At 39.2% G+C, this 27,833-nt stretch overlaps 3 protein-coding genes across 3 annotated transcripts in view; 2 read left to right on the top strand and 1 right to left on the bottom strand.

Moving 5' to 3' along the window:
* Positions 1-10,457, top strand: part of btbd8 (BTB domain containing 8) — a 37,178-nt gene extending 26,721 nt beyond the window's left edge. Inside the window, exons 15-19 of the mRNA XM_084722503.1 lie at positions 1,059-1,590; positions 2,260-2,347; positions 5,169-5,293; positions 5,379-7,250; positions 9,542-10,457. Of these exons, the coding sequence (XP_084578629.1) occupies positions 1,059-1,590; positions 2,260-2,347; positions 5,169-5,293; positions 5,379-7,250; positions 9,542-10,041 (3,117 nt within the window). The 3' untranslated portion in view covers positions 10,042-10,457. The remainder of the gene's footprint in view (positions 1-1,058; positions 1,591-2,259; positions 2,348-5,168; positions 5,294-5,378; positions 7,251-9,541) is intronic.
* A 653-nt stretch (positions 10,458-11,110) lies between these two features.
* c7h1orf146 (chromosome 7 C1orf146 homolog) lies at positions 11,111-13,378 on the top strand. The gene is made up of 5 exons (XM_084722119.1): positions 11,111-11,213; positions 11,437-11,530; positions 12,800-12,971; positions 13,079-13,157; positions 13,259-13,378. The coding sequence occupies exons 1-5, from the start codon at positions 11,148-11,150 to the stop codon at positions 13,364-13,366; spliced, it is 519 nt and encodes a 172-aa protein (XP_084578245.1). The 5' UTR covers positions 11,111-11,147; the 3' UTR covers positions 13,367-13,378.
* A 43-nt stretch (positions 13,379-13,421) lies between these two features.
* On the bottom strand, positions 13,422-23,855 carry LOC146323511 (glomulin-like). The gene is made up of 18 exons (XM_084722120.1): positions 23,682-23,855; positions 22,634-22,759; positions 20,959-21,069; positions 20,038-20,146; positions 19,632-19,881; positions 18,943-19,033; positions 18,676-18,842; positions 18,495-18,548; positions 18,373-18,403; positions 18,185-18,274; positions 17,776-17,817; positions 17,591-17,664; positions 16,537-16,621; positions 16,257-16,366; positions 14,225-14,292; positions 14,001-14,132; positions 13,792-13,886; positions 13,422-13,704 (listed from the first exon to the last, which is right to left on the bottom strand). The coding sequence occupies exons 1-18, from the start codon at positions 23,724-23,726 to the stop codon at positions 13,609-13,611; spliced, it is 1,776 nt and encodes a 591-aa protein (XP_084578246.1). The 5' UTR covers positions 23,727-23,855; the 3' UTR covers positions 13,422-13,608.
* Between the last annotated feature and the right edge of the window lie 3,978 nt (positions 23,856-27,833).

Below are 27,833 nucleotides of genomic sequence, written 5' to 3'. Positions count from 1 at the left end.
ACATTTAGTTATTTAGTTTTATTGTTGTTTCAGAGTCAGGAAACGACATGTGACATTGATTCAGCTGAAATAATGTGAACTTGCAGGGCAGTTTTAGCTCGGAGAAGTTTATGTAATCCCTGACAGTGATTAAAGTTTGTAGCCATCAGATGCCATATGTCATAAATGCCCCATCCTCACAGCAAAGAGATACAGTATGAAAAGAGCAGCAGGGCCTCTCTAAGCAGATGTATGGTTAAGATAAGCCTGGCTGAAGTGATCCAGACAGGGATTGCCAGGAGGTTAGGCATGAGTGGTTAAGAGCAGTGGAGCTCCCACAGATCTCTCAGGAAGTGGTTTGATGCAGTCAAAACAGGAACTTTGCCAGTCTTTCTGCCAGGCTCTGAACCTGCCAGACACAGTTCACTGATGTAATTGTTCCACTGACACTAAAAGCAATTATGAGCTCCTAGTTTATTTTGCTGATTTAAATTCGCAAAAGTAGAACAGGAACATGTGCTAAAACCTGAAAGCAAGTTAAAAAAGGATTAGATCTGCAATGAGTAATTCATTATTAAATTATTTGCCAACTATTTTGATAATCAATTACTTGGTTTGAGTAGGAGAAAATGCCCAAATTCTCAGATTCCATCTTTTTAAATGTGAATATTTTCTGGTTTCTTCAGTCTTTTATGACTGTAAACTGAATTTCTGGGGGTTGTAGGCAAAACAAGACATTTGAGGATATCAACATGGACTTTTGGAAACATCAATCAATATTTTTCATAATTTGCTGAGATTTTATTGGCAAACAGCTATTAATTAAATAATTAACTATGAAAACAATCGTTAGTTGCAGCCCTAAAAAGAATTTTCACTGGCAGATTACACTATTGAAATCTCAACAGACTGCATATATGTTGATGATGTTAAACCACATCTTTTTCTAGTGGTATGCCCCAGTGGCTTGTGGTAATCTGCACTAATGTTATTCAGTTTCATATGAATGCGCTCTGGTTCTTTGCTGATTAATCCCGTCCTGCAGTTACATGACTAATGTGTTTTTTTTTCCCCCTCAGTCAAGGGCTGTAAAATGCCCTTCATCTGCACCTGAGAGTCCTCCTGTTCACAGGACCCAGAGGGTGTCTGAACACACAACTTCTTCCTCCCGTAGTGCTGCATCAGCCATGAAGTCTGATGGGCTGGCGACGGCTAACAAACCAGGAGATGGTCACGCATCCAAAGCAAAGAATGTGAAGAAACCAGGAGAGCGGAGTGTAGCAGCGAAAGCAAAGACAGCATCAGCTGGTACACCGGTTGTCAATGGCACAGGGGCTGCAGGGGGCAGGCGGGATATAGCCAGTGCCAATGGCCTCAGAAGTGCTCATGGGGCTAAAGAGCAAGAAAAGAAGCCAAACCCAGGTGCGAGGCCTAAAACATCTCCCCCGAGCTGCACATCTACAAGCCAGACACCGGTAATGAAGGCTCAGAAGAGTTCAGCAGGAAAAGCTGACAGCGCTGCTGGCACCACCCAAGCTACATCCACATCGGGCAGTGCCTCGCCAGAGAATGGTGCCAGCAGCCCTCGCAACGACACCCACTCCGTCCCAGGTTTACGCTCTTTATCGACTTCTTTACATTTAATCACCGTGACTGACACCAATTACAATGTAGGACATCACTGTAGCCAAGCTGAAGTGTCTGAAAGTCAACTCCAGTGTTAAAACACTGTAGCTGAAATATGAAAGAACCTGTGGGCTAATTAGTATGATGAATGCTGCGCTGCAGCCAAGAGGGATTTTTGGAAGACAAGGGCGGTGTCATGTATGAATGTTGATTTATCAGTGAACAAAGCACATGAGGCTGTCCTTGGCAGCCTGCTGGTATCAGTGTACAGACTCACAGCAGAGGTCAAAACCCTGTACAGCTGTCACACAGGGGGGTGTGACGGATCACTTTGAGCTTTTGTGGCGAGGATGGTTTCAGGGAGGTGGGGTAATCCCGACTGATATGAGTGTTCTGGGCTAAAGAGGGCCTCAGCTGTCTGCCCTGCTGGTAGAAGCGCAGCATGTGTCCCTGTGCCCCACCCTAAAAGTGACATGTGAGCTCATACGCTAACAGCACAATACCCTACTGTGTATCCCTGCTTACGATCATTTGGCTTATTCTTGAGTAAATGGAGGATATGTGAAGGAATTACGTGTAGCCTTTGATCGGTTGATAGTTTCCATACTGTGTGCCCTGACAAACTTTTATGCATTCATTCACTTTCTGTTTTAGGTGCAAAACCCAAACATCAGGCGAAGGCGGTGAACAAATCCCCTCTGACAAAACCTCCTCAGAAATCAGACACGACGAAGACCAGCAGGTGAGCTTTACTCCAAGCATCACGGTGCTCATTATTATCCTTTCTTGTCACATCTAAAGCGGTGATGCTCAACTTGCGGCCTGTGGGCCAAATCTGGCAACATTTGAGAGACTGCATGATGGACGAGTTTCCAGCTGTGTTGAATGTTATTAGAACCAGACAGAAATATATGTCGGACCTATTGGTCTCCTTTTTTTGTTTACAGAAAATAATGCAGATTCCTCTGTTTTTTTGTTTTATAGGCAGCAATTTTGGAATATCTTATTTTCAGATTTCCAATTTAACATGACAAACAGAACAAACACACACAAACATGGCTCCAAATCCTGTCCCTGTCCCACCCACATACAAACCAAAGAGAACCTTACTCAAAAGGAGTAGGTAGTAGTCAGAAATAAATAAATACATGCAACATAAAGTAAGAGGCAATGTAAATACACCCTTGATTAACCCGACAACTATTGGTGTATCAATCTGGTAACGTTTTTATATTTAATCAACTTGATCATTTTCTTTATTTAAGTTGTTCTGTCGTTATTTTTATTTATAGGTTAGTAATTTATTATTATTAAAAGTACCAGTGAAAGTTTGCTATTTCAGTGCCCTGCTGCCATTTTGGATTTTCTATTTATAAAGAATATTGGCCAATATATATCAATATCAGACCCCAGAAATCCAGTATTGGTTGGGCTCTGAATTTTATATAACTTTTTCAAATGTAATCAAAGCATTTACACCTAGAATGGTTTTAGCCATAAACGAAGGAAAATATCTGATTTATCTGTCATTCATGTCGGCCTAGTGTCAATCCTTGTACCAAGTTAATTTAGTAAATCAGTTCATTTGAAAACAAAGAATTTCAAAGAAAGATACGTTATTGGTGATTTATTTTTATTTTGTCATTTTGTCTGTTTATTAATTTCCTGTCATTTTGCAAAAGTGGCCTTCATCCAAAGCTAGTTAAGTACCTCTGATTTAAAGGCTCTAACTGATGTCAGCCTCCCCTTTGGGTAGATCCAGCATAAGTACTATTCTACCACTCTGTGCCTTAAAAAAAAAAAGTAACTCAAGTGAAGTTTTGCAAGTTCAAGTCAATCCATTGAGCCTTTTGATCATCAATAATTTCCTGTACACAAGTCAACGTTAACAAAAGAGCATTTTACAACTGTAAATAATTAACACCCAGAAATAGGAAATGTTGTGTTAAATGGCAAAAAAAACAAAGACTGAATGTGGTGTATAAGAACTCACAGGATGTGTATAAGGGGCCTTGAACTTGACTCTCAAAATACTGAGGATATCAGGACAAAAACAACCCAAAAAGAGATCATTGTAATAAAAATCCTTAAGTGTAGCTGATATATTTCTGTTATCTGAACTGATTGCCAAATAGATTTGATTTGAAATCAGTTGAAACATTAACAGCTGTATACTGATAACCCAGTAGTTATCAGTATACAGTCTTGTGATATCTATTGTGTGGCCTAGCTTAGGTTGAATTAAAAGGCATACAAGACACTGCTGGGAAGTACAAGGGTCTGCTTCTGGACTACTAAATGATGTGATATCACGTGTGCACTCATCTTTACCCAAACCAGTCTTTTAGGATGCATCAGAGGCCTTTCTGATACTGCTACTGAAACAACCCTCATTCTACTGTTTGTATTAGGTTACACTGCAGCCTATACAGCTGTGGTTTGAACTTGCATTTATTCTGAACAAATGCCTTGCATCCTCCCTGCAGTTTTAACATGACCAGACCAAATTGCAATATGAGCTAAATGTCAATATATCCAACCCCTATTAGCTTAGAGCATTCAGTGCCTTGGAAGCAAACAAACATACCTTAGACTGCACACTCAGTAATGTAAATATAGGGCAAAAAGATGGCTGTTGCAGCACAGTATCACCTTGTTGTTTTTTTTAGGCCACATGTGGCTGTCAGGAGGATAAAAGCAGCTGTGTAGTGTTTTCTGACAAGCCTCTTATCAGTCCTTCAAAGGTGTTAAAAATACCCATTTTACAGTCAGCATCATCCAAACTCCCATCTGTCCTGGAAGCACATTAATATTTAATAGTCTCCCTGAAAAGCAACCGTGCAAGTTTGCCAATAAATAGCTGATGGCCTAATAAAACATATCTTGGTTTCCTCCTTAGATTGGCTTCATTTGCAAAGAAACAGATGGTACAGTTAACAGTTTCTCTATTTAGTATTCAGATTTTATGTTACTGGATTTTGATGCTTCTGCAGCCTGCTGAAGTTACCTGTATAATTCACTCTGGGATAGATGGGTAACATTGAACTCCCCTCTAACCTAAAATTAGGTTAATAAACTAATTATTTGTACATTATGTATTTTTTTAAACTGGTCCTGTAATATTACCAACTAGTATAACAGTCTGAGATAGATTCTTTAAAACTGTACTCTGAGATGTCACCTAATGAGAGTCCATCAACCTTGGCACAGCAAAACTGTAAAAATGTGTCCTCTATTCTCTTGTTCCCAAAGACTTTGTTAAAAACCAGGGGAAGGAAGGGAACATCCTTCACAAGGACACAAGTAACAACTTGAAATTCTTTGCATTGATAATCAGTTCATGTCTCAGAGGCTTGACCTTGACTAAATTGGAGAAAAGTCTTTGCTGCCCCCTGCTGGTGTGAAACATGAACTCAGGATTTACTTTCTCTTCTGCAGCTCTTATCATAAATACGTTTTAATGATGATGTGAGTCAGAGGTATTAATTAACTGGGATATTGTTGGAAGATCATTTGTGGTCACTTTGATGTTTTATGTTGTCTGCTGATGTCTTGTTTTACAGCCCTACCAATAAGTCAAGCGTGAGGGAAAGTGGAAAAGCCAAGACTGGAGCAGCAGAGAAAACGTCTGGTGGAGGAACGGCAGTGAGAGCAGACACCAAGGGAAGAGGCACACCAGACCACCATGGTGAGCTGTTCAAAGTCTGATGGATTCATATGTCTGTAGGTGTACTGCAGTGATGTATTAATGTTCTGTTCTGTCATTGGTTTAGTCTCCAAGCATGGATCCAACATAAAAAAGCCAGCTTCCCCCAGGAAAGAAGACAGCAAGGACGGGGTGAAATCCTCAGCACCAGACAAAGCAGCCAGTGATGGTCCTAAAAAGAAGATCACAAAACCAGTTCCAGCGACTGGAGCCTTGGCTAAATCCAGCGCTAAACCAGCAAAAGCTTCTTCTGCCCCCTCCAAGCAATCTTCTGTTGTAGCTTCCAAGTCTGGACCAAAGCCGAAAAGTAGTACTGATTTATCTATGGAGAAAGCTTCTGTAAAGACTGGAGGCATTTCCAAACCCTCAGCAGCTGCTGCTGCCCCCAAGAAGTCAGGAACCAAAGCAAAAGAGGCGGTGAATAGTAAAAATATAGATTGCAAAACTGAGCTTGCTCCAAGTGAAGATGCGGGTGATGCTGCTGTGGGAAAAGATAGTACAGAAGTAGCGCTCTCTGACAAGCCTGCAGCACACTCACAGGCAACAAGCCAGGGCGGAGGTGATCCACTCAACCTTCAAGTAGAATCAAGCCCAAAGCAGAGTCTCCAGAAGACTGAAGCACAGTCAGAAACTACTGACGGTGCAGGTGAGGAGAGCAGTGTTACACCAGCAGCTAGCAACATCCCCCCTATCAAATCTGCTAATGAAGGCACTTGCAAACAATCTTCAAACAGTGTCCTCTCAGCTCATATCAGCGGAGGGCAAGTTCAAGAGGTCACCTCCCCTAATTCTCCCAGAGACACTGAACGCCCCATAGACACCCCCTGCAGCATGGGAAGCACTGACACTCCCTTAGAGGACTCCTGGAGCGGCCACCATCAGGTTAGCCCAGAGTCCGAGACTGGCAGCACGCACACCACCTCCTCTGACGACATCAAGCCCCGCTCAGAGGACTACGACGCGGGAGGCTCGCAGGATGACGACTGCTCCAATGACAGAGGTGTCTCTAAGTGTGGCACCATGCGCTGCCACGACTTCTTGGGTCGCAGCAGCAGTGACACGAGCACTCCGGAGGAGTTGAAGATGTACGAAGGCGGGGCGGGGTTGAGAGTGGAGGTGCGGCTGCGTGGGCGAGAAGCAGAGACCACCAGCGAAGAGGAAGGAGCGAGACAGCGTCCTCGTTCTTGGTTGCAGAGAGACGAGGCTCCTGTTGAGGAGGAGCACTCGGAGGTGGAGGCCACTGTGACTGTAAAGAGCGTGCCCGACCACCAGCTCTTCTCCTCAGAGGAGGAAGAGGAGGACGATGATGAGGAGGCTACAGAAGATGAGAGGTCTGAAGTTGAGGTGATTCCAGGTCAGGCTCCACCACCGCCAACTGAACCTTCGCCACATTTTCAGGGGATCGTCAACCTAGCTTTCGACGACGATGGCGTGGATCAGGAGAACGACCAGCCCGACTACCAGTCGACTTCTAATTTCCGTCGCTCTGTCTTGCTCTCTGTCGACGAGTGTGAGGAGCTGGGGTCAGAGGAGGGCGGCGTCCAGACTCCACCTCAACATCCTGATGACGCAGCGACTCCCTGCGATGTTTTCGAGTCTGACTCTACAGTCACCAGTGACCAACAGAACCATGTTGAGCATGCGGGTACGAAGCACAAAAAACAGGATGAGGAACAGGAAGAAAAATCCTCCGTGTTCCTCACAGAGCTCGAGGAGCCCGTGCAAGAGGAGAGTAATCACATCGATGCTGACACAAGAGACGTCCCTCCTCAGGAGCGCCCCTGCCACCTGGATCTGCGGCACACCGAACAGTACAACGGCGGGCCGCGCAAAAATCACACCAACCCCTCAGAAAGCAAGAAAGCTGATTTACATCTAGACTTAAATGAGCCTCAGCAGACAGGGGACTCTCCTGTACATGCTGCACAATCTCCAGCAGGTAATGTATGATCTACGGACTCTTCTAGACCCCAAACCTGAACCCATCTCTTATCCCCAAACTCCATCAGTGAAGGTGTAGTTTATCCCTGCAAGATCCATTCTCTCCTGCTCTGAATCCTAGACCTTGCCTACATCCAACACATACCTATCCCTCTTTCAGAAAAAGGATATCACTGAGCATACTAGTTTAGCAACTAGTTACAAAATAAAGTTCAAATTCAAATGAAATCAGTGGTGATCACATCCTCATAGTTAAAAGCTTCCTCCCATTCCAACCCATTGATTGTGTAGCTGTTGTGAATTTGAATTTGCAACGTCAATATCCTTTTAAAGATGGAGATTGGTCTCATCATAACAAATAACCTAAACTGTACATTCGAAAACAACTGAACTACCTTTAGTCAGAGGCATTTAGGCCTTGGTAACTCAGTTTACACAAAAAAGGGGAAAGCAGTGTAATCTTCACTAAGACTGATCATAGAATTGTATTTGTCAAAAAGAATCTGCCTTGTGACAAGGCCTGTGACGTAAATGCACTTTTATGTACATAAAAATAAGATTTTTTGATTATTTTTGTCATTTCTTTTATGCAGTGGAACAGTCGTTGGCCTTTTTAAGCCATAAGATAATTTGACATATTTGAAGGTGCGACATATAGCATTTTAACATCAATATATCATTGACAAATTAATTGTGGTTTGTTGGTATAGTAACTGTTACGGTTACACCATTGTTGCTCCATGAGAGTTGTTTTTCTTTAGCTTCATTAGGATAAATATACTGGGCTTTTAGTTACAGCTGGGCATTGTTTAAAATATTACAATACCAGTACCCTTAAAGTTATACTTATATTAATAGAGTACTTTATTCAATACTCATCATGAAATATTCTGTTTTTTAACAGAGACCACAGACAGGCATACTTTTGTTATTTTGAGATACAAAGTTTTGCTCCATAAGCTTTACTTTTGTGCCATAACACAATGTAGTGTCACTAGACATTGCTTAGCTCCTCACTGATGGTCTTTCAGTTTTCAGTTATTATACTAACATCTCAGAATTAATTTTTAAAGATCTGTTGATGGTAAAATGCCACGTGTAGCACCTTTAAAATTTGTGTTCAGGTAAATTACATGCAAGTAATGATTTTTTTCAAACTTCTGTAGAGTGAAGCCACTGCTTCTCAGAAAAGTGTGTTATTCTGGGAAACTTTTCCCTTGCATCTCCCTGCTGTTAAGCTTTATTTTTATTCGAGAATGTACCTCTTCCTGAGTTTTTTTTTTTTTTTTTTGGGTTTGTTTTTTGTTTTTTTTTATTTTTCTTTGCACTGCACTCATGCATGCCACTATTGAAATTAATTTGTCATCCCCGTATACCATCCATTTTTGTGTATGGCTTTTTTTTATCCATTACCTTTCGTCATACCCAGTAGACTTATGTCTAGATTTTTAAGAAACTGTATTTTGTTGTCTATAAGCTTTTGTTCAGTAGGTTTGTGTAGTGTCAGTAGCCTCCTCTGTAAAGTATGTGATGTGTCTCTAGAGCAGCCGTCATGGTTCTGCCATGTCTCTCTTTCTTCACTATCATATTCAGAAAAAGAAATCTTGCTGCACCATTACTGAGGGTCTGTTCCCATGCAAACATGTAAATTATGTTGTTTCCACTGTTGAACAGTGATTGGTTACTTCATCTTTTCCATTCTGAAATTGTTAAAAATAGAAAACACCAAGAATGTCAAAAGAAACTGGGTGGTGTGCCATCTTTTGTGCTACTAAGTAAAGCACTGTTGCTTGCGTTTTAGGTTTTTTGTGACAATATTTAAGTCTGCTCGTTCAAAGACCTGCACGTAAATCTCCAAACATATCACTGTTACTTACTGACTGAAATGCAAAGTTCACTGGTGCTGGCAGTGCATGGCTTACTTTGTTTGAACAGGTGGATAAAGAGATGCATTCAGAAAAGCATTCCTCTGTGCATTACCTTTAAGGCAACTGTACATCCTTGACATCCATATGTGAAGTCATGAAACTCAAGGATTTGATATTGAAATTGGTATCGTCATCTAACAGACCATAATTGGACCTTCATTGTCACTGCTTCCCCACTGTCCTGCTTTCAACTAACTTCACTATGGTATATCTTTTAAAGGACACAGTTGCATTAAGGGTAAACTTTCAGTAATCAGTGTTTTATTGTAGTAGGCAGCGACTAGTCTCTGACTTGAAAAAAAAAAGAACTGTGGAGGAGTATGCCAGTTTGTCATTTTGCAGTATTGTCAATTGTTTTTAGGGGAGAATGGTTGTGACAGATTGGATCAAACCTGCAAACATGACCGCCGACCATCCAAAGCCCTCTCTCCCATTTACGAGATGGATGTGGGAGAAGCCTTTGAGCACTGCTCGGACAAGGACAGGAAAGTTAAACTGAAGGCAGAGGAAGAAAATCAAAGAAGGGACGATGACAAAAGCAGCGAGTTCGCCGAGCGGGACTGGAACCTGCTCCGGCAGCTCCTCTCAGACCACGAGTCCAACCTGGGTGTCATTAACCCCGTGCCTGAGGAGCTCAACCTGGCCCAGTACCTTATCAAGCAGACACTGTCCTTGTCACGTGACTGCCTGGACTCGCAGGCCTTCCTGTCCCCGGAGAAGGAGACCTTCAAACGCTGGGCAGAGCTCATATCACCCATGGAGGACTCCTCCACCAGCATCACAGTGACCAGCTTCTCCCCGGAAGACGCAGCTTCTCCACAGGGGGAGTGGACCATCGTGGAACTGGAAACACATCACTGACTGCACAGAGGAGAGCCTGCTGGACAGTTGACGCCTTCTCTCTGAACTTTGATCGTCCTTACATCAAGTTTGTCTTAATTTATTATAATTTATAAAATATTTCTGTCTCTTTTTGACATTTGTTTTTTTCTGAACTCTGCAGAACTCTGGACTACAGCAGCTTATTTGCATTTCCCATCATGCCCTCTGGACTGTTTGTTGACAAAATGGGCTGTTATGCATGCTGATATTTTTGTATGTTTGACTGTTAAATTGGTGTTGCTTCAAAGCTCTAGAAAAGAATAGAGTAAGAAAAAAATCATTTCTTTCTCATGGCAGTCTTCTGATAACATGTTTCTTAAAGGAAAAATAATATTGGCCTCCTGGCTTGCATTTAATGTCATACTGAAAATAAAGATTTGTGTTTCTGGAAAAAATGTGTTCTTCACTGTCAAGTCACAATGATTAATTGTTTGGGAGACGCACATACACTGATTTAGGTCATGCTTATAACTTTTTTTGGCAGGTTTACCTCTGCTTATTTTAGACCGCGCACAATAGACCTTTTTCAGAGCTGCCATTTTGACATGAAATAGTGTAAACACAGGTGTCATCTTATAGGGGGACACATAGGGTTTCAAAGTTCAAGGTGGGGGTGAAACGACCCCACCAATCCTGAGGCAAAACAGGGAAAAGCAGTTGTAAAATTGTCATGGACTTAGAAAACTAATTGTCATTTGAAAGGACCACTAATAAAGTCACAGCATATTTTATATTACAGGTCATTATAAGTTCGAGGTTTTTTTCCATTTATGTTGTTTTTTTTTTCCATAGAGATATTATTTAGTAACTAACTTATGCATTTATATACACATATATAATTTAATGTATACATTTAACAATTAAAGTGTATGCTTGATATCTACAAAAACGTAGTAAGTGTTAGCTGATACCACAGTGACCTCTTGTGTCTGTCTGTTACTATGACACCAAAGACACTCGTGCTGCGTGTAAGAAGCTGTCTCGTGCGAATGCAGCGCGCGACATTGATTCAACGAGCCAAAATCAGTTTGAGGCTTTCACAATTAAAACTGCAGTGTAATTTGTGTTTTAGCGAACACTGAGTAATGGCAACGTACAAAGAAACGACTGCTCAGTGGAAAACAACTATTATAGCCAGCACATCACTCCAGGTAAGCCCAGAGGTTAACTCTTTTTACCTGTTGAATATTTTGGCTTCAGAGTGCGGTTAAAAAGACAATATGGGTTTGCTAGCTGCGTAGCAAACGCATTACTACCAAAGACAAACCGCAAAATTTGCGCTCAGGTAATAACAGTCATTCAAAATTATTCATTTGGCTTTTAATCGAATTGAGAAGCTGATGTTAATTTCATTATCTGTATTTATTTTACCAGAACCATGACACAAACAGGATGCTCAGCGCGCAGCAGCACCGAATCAGATTTTCAGACAGCGTTGAGTCCGGAGCCTTTATTTTTCCTCTGTCAGGTAACCTGCCGTGTTTTACCATGTTAGATACTTCCACAATCATTAACACAAAGCCCAACAGGGCCCTCTGGGCAAAATTACTTTTCCACAGCAGCCATGTTCATATGAAATAGAGCAGCGGAAACAGGTGTTACCAATGATGAATTAAGATCCTGTTGTATTTAGTGTAGCTTTCTGAGTGAGCCACCATGCACCTTAATTAACATCAGTGGTAGCACCTGTGTTCAGCCAGCTCTTTTATGTCAGAATGGCTCCTGTTAAAACGTCTGTTAGCTGTGACACACACGAGCCTTACATTTTTAAACACAGTATACAACATTAACAATAACTTTAAACTTTCATAAGCTGCTATTGGATTAAGGGCTGGGCAATATAGGCTATATCTATCATGAAATTGGACTTCATATCATCTTAGATTTTGGATATCATTAGGGTTGCAACCAACGATCACTGTAATAGCCAGTTAATCAGTTCATTATTTTCTAGATTAATTACTTCAATAGTTGTTTGCCTGTAAAATGTCAGAAAATGGTGAAAAACGATCAAAGCCGAAGATGACGTCCTCAAATGTGTTGTTTTGCCCACAACTCAGATATATTTTATTGTCAGGGAGGAGTAAAGACACCAGAAAATATTTGTCTTTAAGAAGCTGGAATCAAAGAATTTGGACATTTTTTCTTAAAAAAAATACTGAAATCAGTTATCGATTATCAAAATAGTTGCTGATTAATTTAATTTTAAATAATAATTGGATCAATTGTTGCTCTGATCATGAGATGGCAAAAGTGTTTTCTCCTGGTTGTAAAGGCACACAGTAAAGTGAGTAATAAAGCGATGTCATTTTCTGTACTACCTAGATTGTTATATTTGCCTTTACTAACTTAGTCATTACATCCACATTACTGATAATTTATTTATTTTTTAATGTGTTAAAAAGCACCAATAGGCATTCCTATACTAATGTTGCAACATCAAGGTATTTTGTCCAAAAATACAGAGATTTTTAATTTTCTGCACAGCACTACTGTTGGGTTGTTAGTTTAATTTACAGAAATGCTTCACCAACACTACACTACACTCTACACTATTTCAGAATTTCTTGTAGGTTATTTTTGAGGAAATTTATATGTATATGTTCTTCATAAGACTATCTGTAATGGACATTGTGGCCAAAGTACACCTTACAGTAAAGAACTAATGTAATTTTGTGTTTAGTTTAATATAACTTTGACATGAATTCCTTGTGTCATTTATTATTTACTTGTCTAGGTACTGCATTTCTGCTGGTTGATGCTCAAGCACTACCAGACTGTTTTGAGGAATGTGGACTCACTGAGCGGATAAAGACGTTTATGCAAGTTCACCGCAACAGCTTTGTACTTCTGTATGCCCCCTTCAATGGAAAAAAGGAATTGGAAATCTTGTCAGGGATTCAACGCAGGTAGATAAACAGCTACATCGTTTACTCTGGTGACATGGACATTGTGATTCTAAGATATTTGTTCAGTTATACTTATAATAACTGGGTAAGTCTGTTTTGTTTCTCAGATTCTTTGGCACCAATCTCAGGATCCTGCCTGTGCGAAACAATGCTGAGATTGTCAAAGGAATGTTGACAATTGCCAAGGTAAAGATAGAGGCAGTACACAAAAATTTGTTAATTAAAATGAGACATGCTGTTGTTCCCTTGTGATACACTGAAGTAAGCCAAGGCTCATTTGTCTGCAGGCCACCAGTAAGCCTCACATAGACAGCATCCGTGACCGGATGTCTCTGGCTCGAGCTCACATCATTGAAAGCAGTCCTGTCTGGGAGATGCTAAGACAGATTCTGTAAAACTCAACAGGTGATCCAGCATGTTTTTACAAACATCTATTGTTTTATTTGATGCTAACAAGTACAAGCTGTACTTGGTGACAATGTGTTTCAGTATATTAGCACAGTTAATTCTGCTTTTACATTTTGAGAATAACTTTGCCATAGAAAAAGCCACACTTTATGCAATGCACGCAATCAGCAAATAAAAGAAAACAGTGTTTATAAAAGTAACCCAGTTGTCTGAAGTGACACTACTCGGCTTAGTTCAGGATCTTGAGCTTTTCTTCTGTGATCTCTTCAATACGGACAATAAGACTCTCCATCAGGTCAAATGTCACCAAAGCACTTTGCAGCACCTGAGACACACGGGAGAACAGTCAGCTTGCTGGTCCTATAGTGGCCAAAATCAAAATGATACTTAATAGGAAAGAAGGTTTCTGTACCTGGTGTTGGACTTCTGGGGACATATTTGATACTTTTTCGTGTTTCACTGTTATGCTTTTGACCAATCTGGTGGATCTGGCAGCATCTCTGGCTTCTGTAGGAGGAAAATAGAGCTAGTTCACAGTATGACAACAGATGATTGTATTGCCATTTGTGCGGCGTTGTTTAAAATGTCATTTTGTTCCACAGATTAGACGCTAATGCTCACCTTTTGCTTTTAGCTTTTGATCCTCCCTCAGTGCCTTCAGTTCAGTGGAATAATAGCTTCTTGATATGCTGATGCACACGCGCAGGTTTTTAAGGTATTCCTCTTTGATCCTGCACAACTCTTCCCACACATCTTTCTGAAGGTAGGAGGATAGATCATCAGCTTTGTGTATTAACCAGTTTAACTGGCAGTGAAGAGCAGTGAAAGTGTTGAATTAGACTGACTTACTGTGCTCCTCAGTTCTTTGTCTCTGATAACAAGATAGCGTAGAAGATTCAGACTCTCCATTATCCTGGATAAACAAAGACAGGACATTACTTAATTGCTCAATCTGGATGAAATGTAGCAGTACATTTACAGACCTTTTGTTTTTGAATCTCTGCAGGAAAACCAAATTCCAACAAGGTCTAGATCAGTTTACTGAAAAGTAGTCAAAGAGGTATAGAGTATAATTTTTTCCATCTAAATCTACATTAATTTAGCTCCATATTTCATGAAATGCAGCCTGAAGGGGATCATGCATTTGGATACGTATGTATGTGTGAGTGTTACATCTCTACGTCTTTCATAGATTGTAGCAGGCTTAGTTTTAAAACTAGAGTGAAGACACTGTTATCATATGAAACTAGATGATGTAATGCATAGTACTGCATCATGGTAGCTGGTCGAGAATAGGGCTAAATAATGCTCAAAATATGGGCTAAATTTTGGCAAGAGAAAAATGCCATCTCAGAGGGGTGCTTTGACCTCTCACCTCAGTATATCTCACTGAAATGTGAATGGGTTCTGTGAGTACCACAGATTTTCCCCTTTACAGACATGCCCACTTTAGGCTGATCAATTTTGGACTAAATAACATACAAATGTGTTATTTTTGCCTATCTATTTGAATTTGTATTTGAATATTCTGACATACTGGGGTCCCAGTACAGTTGCATAAATTTGGTATGGCTGGAAAGCTATGGGTTCAGTGAGCCCAACTGTATTCATGTATGATGATGTTAGTCCCTTTAGTTTCATTTAGTTTTAGTTTTCATTGTATACCTTTTTGTGAAACTTGAACATGATAGTGGTTATTTACTGGAACTGAATGCACTTATTGGGGCCAATTTGATCAGCCGTATGTAAAAAAAAATTAACCTTCTGAATAGCAACAACTTAAACCAATCCCCTTGAAATCTTCATGACCTTACAATTTTGTCCAAATGCTGCAACTTTTCCACAAATCTGAGCAATCATTGCAGCTTCCTGTGAGTTCAAACAGTCATAGTCTTGCGGGCAAATATCATACATGTACATCTCAATGAACCAGCTCAGTGTTGTGTTTTCTTATTTGTCATTTTTTTTGCATTTATATTTTTCCTATTTTATCACGGGTATTGAAAAGAAGACAACATTTGTCAGTCTTACTTGCATTTATAAATGCTCTGTGTACTTTATTATTTGATCATTTTGTACTGTTTCAACTGAGTTTGAGCTCCAGACAGATTTTGTTTCTCCCCCAGGTGCACTAATTAATTAAAAAAAAAAAAGCAGATTTTGTAATGATGCAGTTTTTGTAATCTGGAGCCTTTTTGATAAGGCTGCTCAGAACACACAGAGTAGAGTGCAGTTTTATTCTCCCTGGAACAAGTTGTCTTTGATTTGAATGAATTATACAAAAAACAACTTTCTTTTTCAATATTCACTTGCTTCTGTAATTTCATTACAAAAAATGCCTAAAAACATTGCCACATGCAATGCAGTTTTTTAGAAAAACTGCCGTGAAATCAGGCATTTTAAGCCGCTGCAATACCAAAAACAGCCCGCGAAATCCTGCAAGGACTGACTATATTATACTATACTATACTATACTATACTATACTATACAATGCAAAAAATGTTATTTAAAACTTTGCAAATCTTGGCTGGTTGTATTGCAATAGGTGCTTCACTATCTGTTACCTGGCAGAGATCTGCACCCCTCTAGACTTATTTGTAGCTTCTGATTTGATCAAATCAAAGCCTTTATGTGTAGAATTTGAAAAATATCTCACTTTGGTGACTGGCCACACTTGGTATCTCAAATAGTCCGATTGTCACAAAGGGACTCCTCCCTGATTGCATCGGCTTCAGGCTGGCAAACATTTGTGGCATGCAGTGGGAAATATTAAATATACAGTATGTTGTCTGTAGGTAATGGATTACGCCTGTAGCATCAAAAGTAACAAATGAGAGGGCCTGTCTGTTTGCTTAACTGTTGTTCATGTTACTTACTTGTCCATGCTGTTTAGCAAATCTGTCTGAGCACCTTGTGGCAAAGAGAACACCAGTCCCAACAACGAGAGAAGTTCCTCTCCCAGGAACCACTTATTGGCGTTACCTTCCTGGAGGAGAGTTATCAGCAATTAAACAGTTAAATAAATCAAGATCACTGAAACAAACACCATCAGACTCTTTAAGACCAAAATCAAATACAGAGGCAGGATCTTCTGAATTGTTATAAAACATAGGAACATGATTTTTGTAAGCCTAAATCTGTCATCTTTTCTCTCACCTTCATAGAAAATTCTACTTGATTCCTGATGTTCTTGACTACATAGCTCTCTACTCCTGCGTGGTTGCTGGTTTTTAACATGCACCTGCAACAGATGATATGATTATTGTTAATAGACTTGAGATCAGTATAAGATGTACAGGAGCTACAGACAATACTAAAAGAATAGAGGAAAGAAAAGTAGTTATGAATTGCATTATATAAACTTGATTTATATAAACTTGTGAAACAGTTTAACACTGGAGTGAAATGTGGAAAATGCTAGAGCATAGCTAGGTGGAAAACAACAGCTGGGAAGAATGTATTTGAAATACAATATGAAAATATGCCAAAACTGTCTGTAAACATCATAAAATGTAGATGCTAACTACATTCAAAAGTGGAATATTTTTAAAACATGAATTTAAAGGAGTAAGTCATATGCAAAATGTGCATTGTATTCACATGATGTAGTCCTCGGAGGGCATGCAGCCTATAAAGGTATATAGTGTAAGTTCATAATGGGAAAGGGAAGTGCATGGCTTGGATGTTTTATTCAACATGTGTTTTTTAGCGAGGCAAGTAGAAAGTACCAAAAGAAAAAAATCAGGAAGTCCTGCTTGAGTTACGCAGATAACCACGGGAAAAAACACACAGACAAACAGACCTATGCATATTGACTCTACATCTTCATTAGGGTCTGACATTAGGGGCATTCTAATACATACCCCACAGAGGGCCCTATAGCATCAATCCATCAATCAATAGAAACAATTTGAAAATATATATTTAAATAAATATCTATGTTCAATTTCATTGACAGTTAAATGAATTCATTGATGGTAAGTTAAGTTCATATATTTCTGGGGCACAGGGCAGTCGATACGCATAGGTCTGTCTGTTTACTTTTGCTTGAAGAATAGATTTATTGTGTCAGGAGAGTGCCTTATTCTCTGTTTTTGTTGCCATGGCTGTCTGTAAAACCTGAGCAAGGCTTCCTGATTTTTGGCCTTTCATATACTGTCAGTATTTCTTCAGCTGACACTCATAAACTTTCTCCTCTGATTTTTTTCACCTGAAGAACTTGTGCTTTGCTTCATCGTCTAATTTATTGATGAAGAGCTGGAAGATCTGCAGTCCAGAATCTCTCTGGAGAGACAGGATCACACACAAAAAAAGAAAATTCAACAAATTCATTCAGTTTCACTGTATTGCAGATGTAGAACACATTTCTCTCATTAAGTATAATTGTATACTCACCAAATGTTTCATTGGGCAGTCAGTAAGAACTTGCCGCAGGTTCTGTAAAATTCAGCACGCCATAAGTCACTGATTGTTCAAAAGCACTCATATAGGTAACTGATTTGAATCAACAGTGTCTATAGACCAACATGCCTTGTTGGCCCACAGTGCTTAACTTACTTACAGAACAATTGTAGTCGTACTAGTAAAAGCATTATCAGTAGAGATTTGATGCCTTTATGATTTATTAAAACTATTATCATATTTTCAGAGTGTTTAATTCTAATCTTACAACCCATCTACAGTTTAACTACTCAGTCTTTTAAGACCATTGCAGATAAACAGCTAATTTTGTGATATGTGACACTAAAATTCTTCATACAGTTATAAGACAGTCAAACTGAGGCTGATAATATGCTGGTTTTACCTGTGGTACGCTGTAGAAGCTCTTCAGTTCCAGTAGACTCACTGGAAGGCTGTTGTCCGGCACACTCTCCAGGCTTGTTGCATACAGTGCCTGACAGAAAATACGTAATTATGGCCAAGAAAATTGATGTCATACTTTGTCTAATCTCATCTCAGAGAATGTTTCTGCACTGATTGATGTGGACTTACCAGGCCTTTGAGCAAATGTGATTCCTTTTTGCTGTCAAACCAACAAGATTGCAGATAACATAAAGAAATCGATCATTTTAAAACTAGAATTATATTTGACTCATATTGCATTAAGAACATACCTACTGAGTAGTTGATTGATGTGTTCCATGTTACACTGAAGAACAAACACAGGACTGGAACAACAGGAAACAGTACAAAGTAAATTGTTTGTCGCAGGAAATTGAAAATGATCTCTGTCGCCCCTCTGTGTCAGTGAACGTGTATCATGAGTCAGACCTGATTTGTGGCTTTTCATCTCACCTGAATACTGCTGGAAAGCTGTCTATGGCGATGAGTTGCACAAACAGCAGATAAGCCAGACAAGCTCTCGACTCCTTGGACTGACTGTTGTCCATCTGGGTGCTTTTCTTCAGAGAGTTGAAGAACAGGAGCTCTGAGAGAGACTCTTGGATTGCTGGGAGTGTGGCCTGACGCACCGTTGTTAAAGTAAATCAGGTCACATTTAAATATCATCCATTGTTTAACTATATTCCCACTGATAGAAAAGGAAGAAAAACTTGCTCTTACCATTATTTGTGTCGCAAAGTGCCACAGTGATGATTTTCTGTCTCGGTTTAGTTCAGCCTCAAGCAAAGGATCTCTCAAGCTCCTCATGCAACTGTAGATAATCAGAACTAAATGGTTTATAACTGCTTTGTCTACTCCAAGATTATTATTTAACCTCATTCTAAAATAAAAAGTGGTGTGAAAAGTGTTCAAAGATAATTAGAATTTTTTTAAAGTCGGGTTTTTGAGGTACTTATCTATACTAACCTATAGTAGATGTTGGTCAGCATGCCCCCACTTTTGAGAAGCAGCATGAGTACCAATGGAGGCAACAATAGACCAGCAACTCCTGTGTTCTGCATGGTACAATTTGGCTGTAGACCCTGTCCACAGCAGTACATTTCATAGCTCCCTACACCAGTACTCCTGCTGCCTGTCGAAACTGGGTGCGTTTCAACCACCATCTACCATACAGCATTCAAAAACTCCAAACTGTAGTTGACATTTTGTACAAATCTGGCACTGGACTATCTCACTGTCGTGTCTTGAAAAACTAAAATAATGAGTTGCATTGTTAGCTTGACTGAAACAAATGAAAAAATTACACTAAAACCAGGTTAAAAATCTAAAAATTAACACATACATATATAAATATGATAAATGAACATCCCCTTACATTAATCTAAACAAACATAAAGACAGAAACCTACTACTTGAGAAGCTCAGTCCGTAGTTCCTCATCCTCAGAGCTGGTAATGCATTTTCCATTTTTCCTTGTCACCTCCTCTATGAAAGGCTTTGTAAAAGTAGCCAAGGCCTCGCAGCAGCAACACAGACCGTACTCATCAGCCTCTTCCTGCTGCCGCGTGTAAGGAACAGGCAATCGAGACAACTGCTTCTGCAGGGCGGACAGAGCCAAGCCCACACCTGCTGCCTTTCCTTCCTCTAGCCGAAGCAGCACTTACAGAGACAAACGATGTTAGCATTAATTTCCAGCAGGGGGAGTCAAACACCATTTTTTAACAACATAAAACAGTCTATGAATAAGCATTGTAAAGGCTTATTAGCTATTTTCATGCATTAGGTGTAATAACATCACATCAAGAGATGAGTTACCTGTTTGTAGATGTGGAACAAGGGCTAAGATGGTCTCAGAAATGGCTCCTGGTTCAATGTTCTCAATTAGTTCCACCAAGCTATGCAGGAGTTCATCTGCATGGCAAGTCTACACAACAGAACAGACATTAAACCTTTTATAATAGGAAGGTTGTCTCATTGTACCAACCAGGTGTAGGGAGTAAAAGACTACATGTAATGGGATTACATAATCTGATCAAATTACAGATACATTTAGTAAAAATGGCGATTATTAATAGGATTACAATTTTAGAATACATAAAGATATCCTACCATGCACAGTGCACACATAGTTGTCAGTTCATTATCATGGCCTCTATTGAAAAAATGGCTCACTGGGTGAAAATTTTACCATGTGTTGTCTTTAAATCAGTCAGTTGCAGTCAGTAACATAAAACACTGTAATGATGTGTGTCATTGTGCCATCGTTTTCAATCATATTTAATTTTTTTTTTTTTTTTTTTTTTTTAAAGTCAAAATTCTCTGATTTCAGCTTTTTAAATATTTTCTATTTTCTTTACTCTGACAGTAAACAGAATATTTTTTAGTTATGACAAACCAAGACATTTGAGGATGTCATCTTGAGCTTTGATCAACATTTTTCACCATTTTCTGACATTTTATGAACCAAACAACTAATCAATTAATTGAGAAAATAATCATCTTGTTAATCAATGATAGAAATAATCATTAGTTGCAGCCCTAAAAACACCACATCAGGCTAAACAATGTCACCATATTTTATATTGAGTCAATCCAAAAGTAACGGAAAGTAATTAAGTTAAACTACCTTAATATTGTGATACCAGTATTACGTTACTGGCGACTTTTTTTTGACAGATAATCAGTGACTATAATGGAATACATTTTTAAAGTAACCCCTCCCACCCTGGTACTAACCCTGGTCAGATGTGTGATGGCAGCCTGGCAGTGATCAAGACTCTTGTCTTTTTTAACTACTTCATTCATGAGAGGTGGCAGGAGAACACAGCCCATAGACTTCACAATCCTCTGTAAGTGCAGGAGAAAGCAATCATTAAAGTTCATCAGTAACCATAGAAACAGACGTTGCTGAAGGTTTGCCAGGCCCTTCCTTTCTATTTGCATGCTACAATAACAGGTGCATGCAACAACAACTGCAGTTTCACACTTACTTTGCATCTGAATAGACCGACAGCAGTGTTAAGTGTGATCTAACGGACTGAAAAAAAAAAAAAAACATTGTGTGTGCCAGGAGGGCAGGCATAGGCACCCCAAAGTTGGTAGCTCTGCAGAGCTTTTCGAAACCATAAAATGCAACACCTCCAGTTAGTGCGCTGGTTCCTAACCTGGGAGGGGAACACTAAAAATTACAGGCGGTCCCAAGGCTTTGTCTGCTCTGAGGTGCTCAAAATTATATTTGTACATGTTAACTAAAATCTCAAATCAAAACTACATATTTAATTTATCCATCTACACTGCTTTGGCATGAGTTGCAGAGTTTTTTGTTTAGAGTTGTCTGCCTTCTCTCGAAGGCATGAGCAGATGCATGCTTCTTTCTGAGCAGTCATACAGATGGTGGGTGTAGTTTAGTAGACAGAAGATAGTTCCTACATGAAACTACTCTCAACAAGACCTGTGGATTATCTTGACTACGTTTTCTGTAAAGACACATTGCTGTTGAGTTTTTCAGATGTATTTTGCACTGACACAAGCAAGCAATTAATTAGAATTTGTCAATCAGAAGTGTACCAACTAAGCAATATCTCTATTTATATTTAAGGTGGTCTAACACCATACTCCAAATAAAAGTTTCAGCCACAATGTGTCACATAAATACTACATCATGGACACAACTATATTTCTTTTTTTATTGGTATATCATTTTTACAAGACATGCCTCTGAGACCAAGTAGCTCTAACTTTAAAAAGTTGAGAAAGCTGTAAAAAGATTCTTTATCTTTTTTAACAGACAACAATCTCATTACTATCAATAATTATATAGAAATTGCATTGCTCTTCAGTGCCTGTATGTCCATCCATGTCCAGGTTTTATTCTTAGTGCCCATGTTCAAAACCAGGGATTTCTCATTTGATAATCAATCATCTGAACCCTTTGAGATTGTTGTAGCATCGGAAATGGAAAGGAATAAGAAATTACACATGATTCTAAAAGTATGTACACACAACTGCACCAAGTGTGGAGAGATGGGACAGCCAAGGGCACTTAGAGGAGTGCCGTATTCAGGAAGGTTATCAGTGGAGCGAGAAATCTGACTGAATATCTGCTTGTTTGCTCCCCACACCTCCGGGTCAAGAGGCCAGCAGGCACAGAGTGGTGGCTACATGTTCATGTTTAGCATAGTTGTTGAGTAGCAGGGAAGTGCTGCCATTGCTCGCTTCAGTAGCTATGAGGCCGTTGTTGTTCGGGAGGCTGCAGTGTGGCTGTGTTTGTGCTTTTAGTGCTGTATGACAGATTAACACCGTCAATCTACTGTCACTTTCCAGCTGTAAAGCATGGCTGCCACTAGTCAGGAGAGAGGCCCGAGCAGAGCATCTGTCTCTGTCAGATGTGTTGGCGGTGGAGGAGAAATACCTGGTTCTTCCCTTCCTGAAGGAATTTTAGTAGTTTTGCGCTGTCGCCCCTGGTGAGACAGGCAGATCCCAAATTCTTGAACTGCTGGAAGTCTTCTGGCTTCAAATCGTCCTCTGGAGTATCTCGCTAAATGCAGGATTGAGGCAGAACAGTTATTAATTATCACAAGATATTAGCAGATTTTTACTCTCAGCATAAACTACAAGAAACACACATTTAATTAAATAGATTTTATGTCCTGACATGTCAGGTTGAGGTATCAGTGAATACATGAATCTGTCCCCCGATCTGATACCATGTCATTTATTAGTCCCAAAACAACACCTTGCTACTTCCCAATGATTTTTCCATACACTAAATGTTTTTAATCTGAGCCAGGCTGTAGAACAACGATAGCGATCACATCACATCCATAAAGGGTTAGCTGTGTACAGCTGTTAAATAATAATAATGATGATGTATATACTTTTTTAAGACACTGGTGTTAATACTCATATTAGAGATGGAACTATGCGAAAATTTCATATTATGATTATAGTCATATTATCCAAAATTGTCTCGGTTATCGGTATGTCAGTTGTGCTGAAAATATTAAAAAAGTACAGTTAAACTCACTGAAATCAGTTTGCCATGATTTATATTGAAAACCTCTCAACAATTTGAAATGGCTTCTTGCACTATGCAATGCCACTGCTTTCACTGACAAAACAAACCCATGTTGCAGCTGCCGTGCAACTGGGAGTTTGTTTCTAACTTTGATTGCTGGACATCATTTACTGTGAACTTTCCAAGCACAGTAATCAAACATTTCAAATCTTAATCATAATTAAAATTTGAAATGGTGATACTAATCGTCAGGAATTTTATCACGATTTAGACCAGTAATCGTTTCCTCCTGACTCGATATTGAAAGTACAGGTATCAGAATAAGTATCAGGAGCAAAAAATGGTATTAGAACATCTCTACCTCATGGCATCATTATGAAAAGGGAAAATAAGTAAGATTGACTCAGCTTAATTGTACAGTGGTAGAATATTGTTGACTTACCCATCTCCGGATTACATCGTTCACCTGATCTTCATTCATCATCATTGTCTCCTCTGGCCCCAGAGTCAATCCTATTATCAATATGTCTTTATTTTCAGTGCTGCACAATAGACGCTGAGGCAGCTGTAAGAGGCAATGCCTGCACCAGTATCAAAATGACCAAATGTGTAGCTGTCCAGGAGTCTCAAGGGAGAGAGAGAGAGAGAGAGATTCATCGTGTAAGGAACTCAGACATAAACCTCTTATCTCCCTTTGTGCTTGACATGTAATAGGATTAAACCAGAGCACTTCTTCCGTGTGGTCACAGAAAATGTGGAACTGTCTGGAAGGATCCAGTCAAGTAACACTTTCAGTTCTGTACAATAAACAGTGCAGAGGTGGTCACGCTTTGGAAGGGACCCAAATATATTTCACCAGGGAGAGACCCCTCTGTGAAAAGTTTTGTAATTCAGACAAAGTCCACTGAACATGTTTGTGCTTATCATGCTCCACTACCCACTCACACATCCACTCACTGAATATTTGCCTAATTTCCTGTACTGTAGGTGGGGATATGCCACTGATACAGTCAGTGATGAAAATAGCAATTCATATGCATTTTCATATTGCTGTATAATCAGGGACAATGGTGAAAACAATTATTTTAATTATTTTGTTGAGACTAAGACCCCTGTTTCCCTTAAACCTATAGTGTGGAACACAGCTGTCTTACCTTCCAATTAGCTTGTCTAAAAGGAAAATTCTAATGTTTTTTTTTGTTTGTTTTAGCACAACTCAAGTAAACTTTACATGACCACTGATCATTCTTCAAAGCATGCTGAGGTGTTGCAGATAGTTAGATTGCTGAGTCTTGCAATTTACTGTAAATTTCTTGACCCCAGTAACGGAGTTGGGTTGGGGTTTATCAACTTTTATCATTGAAATGTCATCTACTGAAAGAAAATCACCTTGGTTGTTAAGAGTTGCATGGTGGTCAATTTGCGTAATTGGCACAATTAGATCATTAACAGGGAAAATTCAAGAAAGTTGTTTACATTATGTCACCCAAGGTAGAGTGAAGTGGGAGTAATTTAAGTGAAATAATTAATATAATCAGCATAGCCATCTAGTTGGCTACATCACTCTGCTGTTCTGTTCACGTAGCATGCAACTGCTAGTCAGTGAAGTTATGTAGTGTTTGAAAACAGAAGTAAGAGGGAATTAAATACCACAGTCTCTACGATTTGCCTGAAAAGTAGATTGTGGAAGCCGTAGATCACAATCTTGATCTAAAATCAGCAGATGCCCTCCCCTATTTATAGCAATGAGGATAGACTAAATATAAGAAAGACCTCTTAGTGTGATGCTGCACAAATTAACAGCAAACCTCCCAAGCGGCCATTAAGCAGAATTTTTATTGCAAGGCTTTTGTTTTGGACTACACACGTGTACCTAATAAACTGACACCTTTGTGGAAATTTCAACAGTAAAATTTGTGTAAACATCAGCAATAATGTGACGTAGTGATGATAGAGTATCGTGATATAGTGGTATTGTCAAAAATGAATGATGATATGTTAATAATAATGATAATTTTGTGAAAATAATGTAATTGCACTTTCTGTACACCTGTACAGATACGATTACAGACTCTTTCCTCCATCCTACACTTGTATTTCAGTGTTATTAATTTGCCAGAAAACAGACAAAATGCATAACAAAGTAAAAGTTGAATTTGACTGATAGGATTATTTGTTATTTGAATTTTTCTATAAATGTCACAGTAATATCGTTATCATGTATTCTTTTGGCCACAATGATCATGTAGTGGAAATCTGATGACTTGACAGTCCTAATGTAATCTATACATGATTTACAGCTATTGCATTGAAACAAGTTAAACAACCGTGACATCCCTCTTTATCTATATCGTGAGCAGAACTGGTCTGAGCCTCATAGTGATTGGTGTAATATATTAGACAAATAAATCTACCTGCGACATGTGCTGGACGATCCAGACTGTTCTATATAATTAAATGGAAGAGCATGTTGCACAGAGGACCGCGGGATTAAGAGTGCCTTTCTATGATTGCTTAATGACAACATATTGCTCCTATGTGTAAACACAAAGGCTTCAAAGGCTCGGATCATCGTTTCCCCCCAGCATTGTCGTGCGTGTGTGTAATATAATAGAAGTACAATCACTGACTTCCTGCTCCAGCCAGACAGCTTCAGAAGAGGAGCAGCTCAAGTCCTGATTTTAGATGAATAGGGAGACGAGCGTGTTTGAACGGTCGGATTTAGGCGACATCTGCCGCTCAGGTTTGCTCTGTGTATTGCTGTGTGATGAAAGCCTCAGACAAAAGCCACAAAGCAAACACAGTACAGACTGCTGCTCACTCCATGTTTGTCACTGATTTTGTCATTCGTAATTGCTGGCTGATGAGGTTTTATTTTGACAGTGGTTCAGGGTGCAGGAAGTACAAAATTAAATAACATGTAGGATCAGTGCATGTTCATGATATGGCTCATGCCTTTTTATGCTTGATGGTGCTGATCATCTGATACATCAGATCAAATTAAAGTTGTTCTAATTAAGTTAAAATGCAAATTATTTTTATTTTTTATTGTTATGTTTAAACATTTTTGCTTATTTAACTCACTGAGTCACAGTGAAACAAAAACAAAACAGAAAAAAACACTGTTTTCAGTGTCAAGTATGATCTTCCATGTTCAAATTATTTTATTATTATTATTATTACTTACTTACTTAGCGACCATATGGAGAGAGATTTTTTTTATTTGAATGATTTATTTTTATTGGGATGTAATTCAATTTATAGTAATAAGTACAATATACTGAGAATATGGTAGAAAAAAGGGGAAACTCAGCCTTACATGAAAACTGACTTAAGTAAGTAAAGGTATTGGCACCTTGATTGGCTGATTTTGATTTTTCATCACAAAGAATACAAATGCCCTGATGAGTGAGTAAAAGCAGTGATCACTTTCCAACTCAGGAGGGCACTGTTTGTCTGGAGGGCCATATCTGTGGCTGTAGAACAAATCTATGGACCCCTTATGGATTTATAGACAGTGGTGAAAGAAGTGTTCCGATTTCTTACTTATGTAATAGTACAAATACCACAATGTAAACATAGTCCACGACAAGTGAAAGTCCTGGATTCAAAATTATACCTAAGTGAATTGTCAGCAAAATGTACTTAAAACTCAAAACTTGTTAAACAGCATCTTAAAGGGAAAATTCACCACTTTTTATGTGCATGTCTGATCGGATTTGATGGTAAATACAGTTATTCGGAGCAATAAATTCCTCAGTACGAGCTTTATTGAAAACTGATTTCTCCTGTGCAGCAGTGCCTACACGTACCAGGATGCCTTGGGTGCGAGTCTATAGCGATTACTCTGTTGCCCAAAACATAGCGTTAGGTGGTAAAAAGTACTTATCTACACACCCCCACTAATTACCAACTACATCACTGTGACATCATTTGTGGGTGTAGGTTGATCTGATTTGATTTTTAGTAAGTAAAAAAAAACACTAACTGTCCTGATGTCACTGTCTGATTCAGATGTCTCCAAATCCTGATTGGTTCATGGAAATATGTGATATCACTTTTTTCCAAAATAATCCCCACCCACTTTAAACCACTTCAAAAGTAAAAATAAATACAGCAATCCTACATGTGAAATAACCCAAACTGATTTAATTTGGGCAGATTATTATGTCTGTGTAGGAGCCCATCATTCACAGTAAGAATCTGACTGAGAAAATTAGTTATCAGGGTTGCGTGTTGGATTTTTACATGTATTGTTATATTGCTATTAATGATAGCCTAATGTTTATGTATGTGTAATTTAACATGTTCTGCCCTCACTTAGATTTGCTAATGGCATAAGGCGTGGCCATCTGTATCATTGTGTGAGGAGGAGATAAAATGTTCCAGTGTGAAATCTGAGACACAATCTGTAGCTTAACACCTGCAATTAATCTTAGAGTTAGAAAAGAAATTTATTTGGAAGCCCAGACTTAAGTATCCTTTTCCATCACTGAATGTCGTGAGCAATCTTCAGGTCAGGTGAAGATACTATGTGACAGTCTGTGTGCTGTCTCGGCATGTGGGGAGCGGTCGGCAGTGTTCAGAAGTATAC

The sequence above is a fragment of the Lutjanus erythropterus genome, chromosome 7, assembly GCF_056507025.1.
Source record: "Lutjanus erythropterus isolate fLutEry1 chromosome 7, fLutEry1.hap2, whole genome shotgun sequence".
Classification (NCBI taxonomy): domain Eukaryota; kingdom Metazoa; phylum Chordata; class Actinopteri; order Lutjaniformes; family Lutjanidae; genus Lutjanus; species Lutjanus erythropterus.
The sequence above is the reverse complement of the archived record's forward strand: the minus strand, read 5'-3'. Positions and strand labels throughout refer to the sequence as shown.

What these genes read in the sequence shown, in the direction of transcription:
- LOC146323511 (XM_084722120.1), bottom strand. Translation starts at nt 23,726, where the DNA reads ATGATGATGAATGAAGATCAGGTGAACGATGTAATCCGGAGATGG. An exon ending in TTCAGGAAGGGAAGAACCAG is followed by an intron (nt 21,070 to 22,633) that starts GTATTTCTCCTC and finishes CTGCACTTACAG; the next exon opens with AGGATTGTGAAGTCTATGGG. An exon ending in CGGACTGAGCTTCTCAAGTA is followed by an intron (nt 19,034 to 19,631) that starts GTAGGTTTCTGT and finishes GATTATCTACAG; the next exon opens with TTGCATGAGGAGCTTGAGAG.
- c7h1orf146 (XM_084722119.1), top strand. Translation starts at nt 11,148, where the DNA reads ATGGCAACGTACAAAGAAACGACTGCTCAGTGGAAAACAACTATTATA. An exon ending in CTTTATTTTTCCTCTGTCAG is followed by an intron (nt 11,531 to 12,799) that starts GTAACCTGCCGT and finishes TTACTTGTCTAG; the next exon opens with GTACTGCATTTCTGCTGGTT. An exon ending in GAATGTTGACAATTGCCAAG is followed by an intron (nt 13,158 to 13,258) that starts GTAAAGATAGAG and finishes ATTTGTCTGCAG; the next exon opens with GCCACCAGTAAGCCTCACAT.